We start from the raw sequence: 10,258 nt of genomic DNA, 5'->3' as shown, positions 1-10,258 counted from the left end.
AAACATTAACATCACACAAAACTTTAAAGATTGCACATATAAAACCAAAGAAATACTAACCATCTTCCTCCGATTCAGTCAGACTGCCTCTGTTGATGCTTTGTGGGGCAAGTCTCATGTGTTTGCGGGCTGCTGGGTAGCATCGGAGAGGGTTGCCAAATGGAGTTTCTTCTTCTAGTCTGGGCATGGGCCTTTCAGAATCTGAATCCACAAATGGCTCATCCAGAACTTCGGTTGTCTCTGAGATGGTCTCTGTAACTACACTGCTGTGGGGATGGCTGCGTTGACGTACACGCCGTTTTCGCAAGGACTTCAGAGGCTACAAGGGGAGGAAAGCAAAAATAATTCTTTAGTATAATCGACATTTTTATTTCCAGATCTTTCTAGCCTTCATTTGAAAAAAGCCTTTTGGTATTACACTCAAACTACTAAGTCTTACTAGTAATTTTTTTGTAAATTAATTTATATATATATATATATATATATATATACACACGTCATGCAAAAAAAAAAAAAAATTATATACATATATATACATATATATATATATATATATATATATATATAATGTATATATATGTATATAATTTTTTTTTTTTTTTGCATGACGTGTGTATATATATATATATATAGAGAGAGAGAGAGAGAGAGAGAGAGAGAGAGAGAGAGATAGCACATACCTTGCATTTAAGCCCTAATGTGGGCTTGGTGAGGACAGGTGGTGAACGAGCCCTTAACTCTTCTTCATCATCTTCCTCATCATCTTCACTACTCTCACTGCTTAAGGCTGGCGTGGGTTCACTCAGTCTTGTGGTGTGGGGCAACGACAGCAGGTCATCTTCAGGCTCCTCACTAAGCCTGCGTTTTGGGCCACGCTTCTTCCGGGGAGGCCGTCCTCTGTTGCGTGATGGTGGAACTGCGGAGTACCTAGAAGCATCCAAGGGACAGGCTGATGTGGAGTCAGGCTCATTTTCTGAAGCCAAGAGCATTGGTGAGGTTGTCACTTTATTAATGCCAGTTCTTTTATCATCCTCCTCCTCCTCTTCATCATCATCATCATCATCATCATCGTCATCATCTGGGGGCCTTAGTTTACGGGGTCGACCTGGTCCTGTACGTGGTGGATCCTTCACCTTGCCCCATAACCAGCTTTTGGGAGGGCGTCCAGGTCCCCTGCGCTCCCCATTAGCCGTAAGAAAAAGGGAAGAATGTTCAGGACTGAGAATACTGTTGCAAACGGAAGAGGACGGAGGAGAGCTTTGGTTTTTTGGAAATGCTGGGAAGCCCTTTTTCTCTTCCTCCTTTTCCCTTTCACCTTTCATATGCCAAGAGAGTGGGGAGCTCTTGTGGCTGGGTTTGATCTATAAAAGAGACAAGAAGCATAGAACAGAAGTTCAGTTTCAGTATATACTGGTACACATACTAAATGCTACATTCTTCATCTACTGAACCTTGAATGAATGCTTACATCTTTAGGTCCGTCCTCTCCTTCTTCCTCTTCCTCATCCTCTTCTCCTTCAGATACTACGGTGTTGGTGATAATAACAGGTGTCCAGCGCAAGCAGTCTGGATCGACTTCAAGCAGCCGAGGTTTTGCCTTCAGCCGGGCCATGTGTGAAGCCACCAACTTCTCTCTTCGCAGGATAATCACCCTGTAACAAGAAAGGAAAATAAAAAATTTGGGTAATAGGATTAAAATATCTGTTTTCTACTTTAATATATCAGTGAATATAGTAAACTTTCAGCAGCCATTACTCTAAACTTCAGCATCACATGATCCTTCAGAAATCCTTCTAATGTGCTGATTTAGTACTCAAGAATCATAAAATATAAAAGTAAAAAGAGATCAGACTCTTTTATAACAAACAGTCGCTTTTGATAAATGTAATGCATCCTTGCTGAATAAAATTATTTAATTTCACGTTAGCACAAAACCATGTATAATCAATGAGAATCAGCCATCTTTCTTACCGGTCCCCTCTCTGTTCCAGCATATTCAGATTAAGCAGGGTGGCTGTGATATCTTGAGGGCAAATGCCAGTGACTTTACTGAGTTTGCGGATGGTTAGCTGCCGATCTCTGATCTCATGCAAGCACTCCAGAACCACACTACGCCAATATGCCATGTAGGATAGCCGGCCAAGATCTGACAATGGCTTCTCTGGTGAGCCCGGCTGGCCTTCCCTCTTGGACAGCAGGTAACCTGCAGAGAGAGTCACAACAGTTTATCCTCTGTCTAATGACACTATCTGAAGAAAAATCATTCTCAAATATTTTCTTTACTAAAAAATAAATAATGCAATTCACACACTGAGGGAACAGAGGAAAGATAATGCAGAGTCCTTACTGAAGTCAATAAGGAATCGTCCATAGCCCTTGCGCTGATATTGTGGAAGAATCATGATGCAGGATACATTATACTTTTGTTGACAATGCTTCTCCTGGAGATGAAAAAAGGGGTGAAAAAAAAGCACAAAAAGATTTACAAACACATTTCTATGTGCCACAAAATATCTTATTATTCTGAATAAGAAAAGGACATGCTGAAACATACACAGTTGTGAATATGGCTCTTAAAATTATTTAAACCGAGTGCATAAACAGCATCCTCAATTCTCCCTCAAAATAAGCAAAAATAATAACGGCAAGCATCTTTTCCAAGAGTATATCAACCCATTAGGGATCAAATAAACCATCTACTCTAAGCAAGCCACAAAATAAGTAAAAATGTGCAAAAAAATAGCATTAAAAACAAACCCAAATTGCTCAACATTGTCATCTAACTTCAGTGAACTCAAAAGTTGATCAAAAAGGTTTGTGAAATGATTAGCTCACCTTTGAAAAGTATCCTACGAGATGGCAGCCCTTACTGTCATTCTGTGTGAGCACATAGAAGAGGAAGGGCTCCACATCATAGTACAGCGTCTTATGGTCCAGAAAGAGCTTGGCCAGCAGGCACAGATTCTGACAGTATATTGTGCTGACATTTCCATCCACCTGGAGTGTAGAAAAAATTTTTTTTAGCCTTTGGTTGACAAATTGTGTCCTAACCAGACATGATGCAATTAAGCGACAATGTAAAGTGAATTTCTAGGGTTCATATACTGTTACACTTTACAATCAACTCAAATTCCTTATTCATATTTGCAAAATGTAATTCCTGTAAGACTCTTAATTTCTAAATACTATTTTAACATTTTGAAAGAAATTGTGCAGCAGAGACATGAGGCATGAAACTCGCTCCACAATAATAGTGGCTGTGGTGAATTGCAAGGCTCCTGTTTTTGCTATCGGCAGAATGCCAACAGTGTCAGCTTTCAGTAGTGTTGCCACCATAGGTCTCCTGCTGAGTCAGGACCAAACCAGGAGCAGCTCCGAAAACTGAGCCTCTGAAACCAACTGGCTAAACAGGAAGGCAAGCAGTAAAACACCTGACAACACAAGTAGTGTTGTTGATAAATGTGGAGAGTTTAACATTTGGTTTACTTGTGCAATGAATGGAACCACATTGGAGAACTAGTTATGACAGGTTCACACTGCATGATTTTCAAATCGCTGCTGTTCTTATCATCCACGACTGTCTGGGGTACCATCTAGCTGCTGTTGTGTGCACAATACATGATGGATTGCAGACAACTCTGCATTGTCTACAACCAAACACACAAGAATTATTACGGGAAATAATGCAAGATCACGCAAGAGACAGGCCTTTTCATGTGAGAATGGATTTGATACTGTCAAAGACAGTAGTTCTAAACTAAATGCAAAGCATGTTTCGCAATATTTTGGATTTTGAAAAGCCTGTTGACATTTGCCATTTATCTAAGGTGGTTTTGGAAGTTTTTCTTTAAACATTAGTTTCTCATTTATTTGGTTCCACATTGTTTGCTGATTTTTACTTAAAGTTTGTGTCATTTATTTTATTTTATTTGACATCAAGGAGAATATCGTGCCTCCAAGCTTTCTTAATCATTTTGCTAATAAACATTCTATGTTTCTTTTTTTTTTTTGGTTATATATATATATATATATATATATATATATATATATATATATTATACATGTATACTTAGCCCATTTTGAGTTTTGTATACCCATTTGAACTTTATTCAAGTTATTTGTTATTTTATATTAGGCATAGCATGCCCTATATCATGGTTATCCCTATTTTTATTTGTTTTGTTAATAATAGTTCTATGTTTATTAAATAGGCTAAAGTGAGTTTTACGTTGTATTTTGTTGTTGCATTCAAGCAATTGACGCTGAACTGCCATTAATTCAAAAATAGCTTTTAAGCTATTTAAAAGCGAAAGAAAGCATGAAAAAGAGGGAAACGCCCCGCGCCTCCAATGTGATACCGGTATTACCAGTGATGTCACAAGTTGATTAACCGGTGGGAAAATTTCCACATCATCACAACTATAGTTTGAACCAAGGATTACGTTACGATAATTGACCACGATCATGAGAACCAAAACCACAGTGTTTAGTTTTTGAAATCAAATTTGAAGACCTTTTAAGACCTGCACAAATAAATTTGATACCATGTCCATCCAAAATAAACCCAAAGAAAATCAAATTAAGTCATTGTTTTTCAGATTCTTTGACTAAGCTGAGCATGCTGGGGCATTCAATTGCAAATCGAGTGATACTGAATTTTATACGGGGTTAAATAACATTCTTAGTCTTTCCTTCCTGTGATGGGTTGGCCCAGTGAGAAGCCACATGGGTTTACACTGAACTAATTGCTAGAAAAATATTCTTGTATATACAATATTGCAAACAAGCCCAAAATACAGAGTCTTGAAATGTAAAATACCTTGAAATTTGTGAAATGGTTATTGTTATTGACTAAGACAAATCAATTGTTGCATTCCTTAATTCCTCAAGTTGATTTGGATATAAAGAGTCTACTAAACAAATATATTTGTCTCTTACTACTCACAGCTGCTCCATCAAAAAGATGAAAGATAAAATATGCACTCCTACATCCACCTATAACATATCACTATATAAATACCAAAAAGTAAACATTGCAATCACTTGGCATAAATGCAAACTATTCATTGGTTTGTGAAGTGCTTTGAAACTGCAAGCCAACAGTACCCCATTTTTATTTCAAGCATTACATTTACATTTATTCATTTAGCTGACGCTTTTATCCAAAGCGACTTACAATTGATATATATGTCAGAGGTCGCACGCCTCTGGAGCAACTAGGGGTTAAGTGTCTTGCTCAGGGACACATTGGTGTCTCACAGTGGATTTGAACCCAGGTCTCTCACACCAAAGGCATGTGTCTTATCCACTGCGCCAATACCACCAATACAACACTCATATCTTTTTTAATAAAATCAAAGTCTTTTGAATTTTCATATTAGACCAAATCACATGTATACTTAAGAGTGCTTATGAAATTGGATCAAGCTGAATTTAAAAAATTTTAGGGACCCACAGAAACCTTGGAAAATTGGCTTGAAAGGGGTTAATCGTTCATATAGATAGTAAGCAGGATGGTCCTGTAAATTGTTTTCTGTACTGGAGAATTCAATAAATCATATGGTTATCATATCATATGGAGTGTGTGAACGTGACTATGTAATATCAGTAAAATATGGTCTGGCAGCATTGGCTTAGAGTACACCAATTCAGATCTGCATGTCATGTTTACACCTATGTTCTTTCATAGAAACACAAAGGATGTAGTAAATCACCATAGTGATTCTGAAAAAATGTGAGCTTACCGTTTTACATTTATCACCCTGCTGTGTGGCATCATAACAACCCCTTATGAGGGCAGGATGTGGGCGGATGTTATTGCCTGAGCCAGTGTGGGAGTGTGCACACACATCAGTGTGAATGAAATTTCCTTTGTTGGCTCAGCACGTATGAACACACATTTGCGTGTGCATGAGTAGAATGTCGGCGAGCATATGTCTCTGCTGCCAAGTGTATAAAAACAAAGATGTGTGTGTGTGCATGCGAGTGTCTTTGTGTAATTGTGTGGGGTTTATTTTTTTCTGGGCGGAGATTTCTTTTCCTCACCTCGAACACGGACACATCGTCCTTTCTGTAGATCTCATTGGCAGGTGGGTGAAACCAGTTGCACTTTCGCATGTGCTGGTAGAGAATGCTGCGGCTCTTCATGTAGCGCAGACAGAACTCACAGAGGTAGAGCTTAGGCAGCCTGTCGCAACGAAACAATCACACATCAGAATTCACAGCCTAAAAGTGCTCAAGCACATCCCTCTTGTGACAGCATTTAAATGCAATAAAAACAGTAAGAGGTTAAGATGGTCGACAGTTAGTTTGAAACATGGCCCCTTTAACAATAACATTACTGTTAAACTACCAAATTAAATTGAGCAAGTACTGCAATATTAAATATATATATATATATATACTGGAAATTATAAAATGTGCCTCATCCACATTTTTTTTTTTTTATCAACAAATGTCAAAATTTGGAGAATGATTAGGAGACATGCTGTTGGTTACCTGCTGTACTCCTGTGGGTATGGAGAAGAGTACCACGTCTGAATTTCATACTTCCCAAACTCTATAACAGATGGGCAGCGCATTTGGGGGTCTGGTGGACCAGTCACCCCGACTTTCTATAAAAGTGGAAGTAAAAAAAAAAAAAAACGGTGTTAAGGCAAAGATAAAGCAGGGACATTTACAATCTAGAGACTCTTAGGCCACTATGCCCTTTTCCCAGAGCATCCTGACACACACAAGAGAACAGTCACTCTTACTCTTACACAAGAAATATAATAATCACAGTTTCTCACAAGCATACAGCTCCACACTCAAGCTTACAGGATTATTATTAGCTCTTATCCGCAGCCCAAGTGGAAATTCAGAGCATCTGCCACTTGCCAGCCTGCTGACACTCAGTAGTGATCACACACTTCTCTGCTCTGCATCTCATGCACATACGCAAAGCGGAGGTGAAACGGCAAGTGCTGAACCATCGGTCAGTTAATAAAAGCATTAGCAGTCCTCTCTTCAGTAATTGAGACGACATCTGGGAAATGTTTAATTATTAGTGCCATTATAACCCTAAACAAAATCATGAAGATTGTTTAAAAAATAATGCTATTAATGGTTTCTCATTTGAGATTTTTGAACTAGTAAATAAAAATTTGTCTGAAATGCTATAGTAGAAATTAAACATTAAAATGTTTAGATTTTATCAAACTGAAAATGAGTCATCTACATTGTGAAAAACAATGCTTTTTCATACAGCGAAAATCCAAGGAGATTTCTGTATGTTCTTGCTACATCTGGTTCTGCTTACTAAAAAAAAATTGTATCGCCAAACTGCAAACCATCGTAAGTTCAGGAATGACTCTTATATTAACATATAAAGAATATTAATTTAGGGTGATTCAATCCCACATTTAAATGCAGCTATCACTCTAAACTTTGCAGTGTGTACATGTTCTAAATGTTATAGAGCACACACACTCAGTTAATATAACATGGTATTCTTCCTTTCTGGCAGCTCAACAAAAGCATTTTGGATCTGTCTGATGCTGCATGTGAATATGATTGTCTCTCTCTGGGTTAGTGAGTGTTTTTCTTCGACTGATGGCCTCAGGCAGTCAGAGAGTGGCTGCTTCTGCTGAGAGCTTCAAATCACACACACACACACACACACACACACACACACACCAATCAGCCAGTCAGTCTACACATGTGCATTTGGGTTTGTGTGTGTGTATCACTGAGAGAGGCACCAGCTGTCAAGATAATGGAAACTCTCAAATCCCCCACATTACATTCTGCAGAGTTGAAGGCCTTCACGGCTTCCAAGTCTTTTCTAATATAGCAAAAGAGAATCAGTGACTGCAAACAAACAATGGACACCCCTACCTCCAAGCATACAATTTATCGACAGAAGGATTCAGTTGGTTTATATTATGTTTATAGTAGTGCTGTCAAACGATTAAATGCATCCAAAATAAGTTTGTTTACATAATGTGTGTACTGTACATATATATTATTTATTTATAAATACACAAACATGTATATATACACATGCATGTGTGTATTTACATATACATAAACATACACCGCACACACACATATATATTACATAAAGAAAAACTTATTTTGGATGCGATTAATCGCAATTAATTGTTTGACAGCACTAGTTCACAGCCATGAAAGTTTCCATGTTAGCATGTGTTTATTTAAATGGTTTAACACTGAATTTTTATGTTGTTAATGCATTTATTAAATGTGACTTTTTCAGTTTCATTTCTGTGTTTTTTAAAAACTTAAAGGGGGGGGGGGGGGGGTAAAATGCTATTTCAGTGTTTTTTATACTGTTAAAGAGTTGGATTCCCATGCTAAACATGGACAAAGTTTCAAAAATTAAGTTGTAAGTTTGAAGGAGTATTTTTGTTCCAAAAAGCTTCCGGTTTGTCACAAGTTGCGGAAAGTTTTTTTCAAGTATGGGTCTGTATGACGTTAAATGGAGCGGAATTTCCTTATATGGGTCCTAGGGCACGTCTGCCGGAAGAGCGCACGCTCCTGTATAGCAGAGCATTGAGAGCACAGATATTCACTGATCAGAGCGAGAGTGTCGCGAAATGTCACAAAAGAAGTGTGTTTTTGGTTGCGAGGGCAAGACAACCCTGCACAGATTACCAAAAAAAAAAAACATTAAGGGACCAGTGGACGGAGTTTATTTTTACAGAGCATCGACGGAGTTGTGCAAGTGTTTTTGTTTGTTCCCTGCATTTCGAAGATGCTTGTTCACAAGGCCCAGTTAGACGACGGATTTGCACATCGTTTATTTCTTAAGGATGATGCAATCCCAATGAAAAAGGGTCACGATCGCGTGTTGGAACCGCAGGCGGTGAGTAAAACTGCTTCAAATATCTCTGTGTTGTTAACTTAGCTATCGGCGCGTAAGCACATCAACACATCACATACCACATAGAGACGTCCTGCTGTAGTCATTCCTGCTGCTGCTCTCGTTCAGTTTCAGCCTCTGGATCTGATTCTGGATCATAAATAAACGGCTGAATCTGACTGTTAGCCATGGTTTGTTTTGGATTATGGGTTTTCCCTCACGGTAATGTCACAGCTTACACGCTCTCAACGCAAAAGCCTACTCGCGCTTGTGATTCTTTAGCTCCGCCCACAAGTCACGCCTCCAGCGGCTCGTGTTTTTCCGAAACAAATCGGCACAGACTATTTTTCTCTTATAAATATAATAAAACTAAAGACTTTTTGGAGATATGAAGGATGCAGTACTACTCTATAGGTACTCAAGATTAACAGGAGATTGAGTGAAAATGGGCAGTTCACCCCCCCTTTAACTGAAATACAAGTGTCTCTCACATTAGGGTACAGGTTTCTCAGTAAATGGAGAAAGACATTTTTTGCGGCTTATTTATGAATCAAATTCAGATGGGACATATAACAAAAGCAAATTAATGTCTCCCCTATCCCTTTCTGTACCTGTAGTGCCAGTTCCTGAATGTGTCTGAAGAGCTCCACGTCTTTCTCAGTAAGGTTCTCATGTCCTGGCAGTTTATCCTCATCCTCCTGCCAGCTGTCTCCACACTCCTGATTGTCTGTGATTCAAAAAGATACCAAATGGCCAAAGAGTAAGTGGGAGTACAAAACTGTAGGTACAGAGCAAAAACACTAATAAAAGAGACCGCACATTCATGTTTAATCTTTACTTGTCATATTACACTGTGTCTTACCCAGGCACAGCGTGACAAGTTTTCAATGATTCTGTCTTCAAAAGAGAGTAAAGATATATTCTATTTCAAACAAATGCTGTTCTTTTGAACTATTTATTGAAGAATCCCGAAAAACAAATATCATAGTTTCCACAAAAATATAAAGCAGCACAACCATTCAAAACTTATAATCAGAAAAAAAAAAGAAAAAAAAAATCATCACTGGATCACAGGACTAAATTACATTTTAAAATAATAAAATGGAAAACAGTTATTTTAAATAAAAATAATCTCTCATATTACAGTTTTACTGCATTTTGATTAAGTAAATGCAACTTGGTGAGCATTAAAGACTTCTTTCTCAACAGCAGTTTACATCACCTGTCACATTAAACTGTCAGCACAACATTACTACAAAATAATACCTTTCAATTTTAATCTTACAACATGTGATATTGAGAGAAATTGCCATTTTTCAGTCTATTTACTATCCTTATCCAAGCATAGATTACATAATACAGATGTATAAAACAAAATAGCTGCTTAACAGT

General features: G+C 38.0%; 1 protein-coding gene across 2 annotated transcripts in view; it reads right to left on the bottom strand.

The window, feature by feature from the left end:
- Positions 1-10,258, bottom strand: part of kat6a (K(lysine) acetyltransferase 6A) — a 32,093-nt gene that overhangs the window by 5,520 nt on the left and 16,315 nt on the right. For both annotated transcript variants that reach the window (XM_052596857.1, XM_052596867.1), the window contains exons 8-16: positions 9,478-9,593; positions 6,499-6,614; positions 6,046-6,187; positions 2,836-2,997; positions 2,348-2,441; positions 1,972-2,203; positions 1,469-1,652; positions 681-1,361; positions 61-319 (exon numbers count right to left, since the gene is read on the bottom strand). In XM_052596857.1, the coding sequence (XP_052452817.1) occupies positions 61-319; positions 681-1,361; positions 1,469-1,652; positions 1,972-2,203; positions 2,348-2,441; positions 2,836-2,997; positions 6,046-6,187; positions 6,499-6,614; positions 9,478-9,593 (1,986 nt within the window). The remainder of the gene's footprint in view (positions 1-60; positions 320-680; positions 1,362-1,468; positions 1,653-1,971; positions 2,204-2,347; positions 2,442-2,835; positions 2,998-6,045; positions 6,188-6,498; positions 6,615-9,477; positions 9,594-10,258) is intronic.

This window comes from Carassius gibelio, chromosome A5 (assembly GCF_023724105.1).
Source record: "Carassius gibelio isolate Cgi1373 ecotype wild population from Czech Republic chromosome A5, carGib1.2-hapl.c, whole genome shotgun sequence".
NCBI lineage: Eukaryota > Metazoa > Chordata > Actinopteri > Cypriniformes > Cyprinidae > Carassius > Carassius gibelio.
This window is presented reverse-complemented; position numbering and strand designations above follow the sequence as displayed.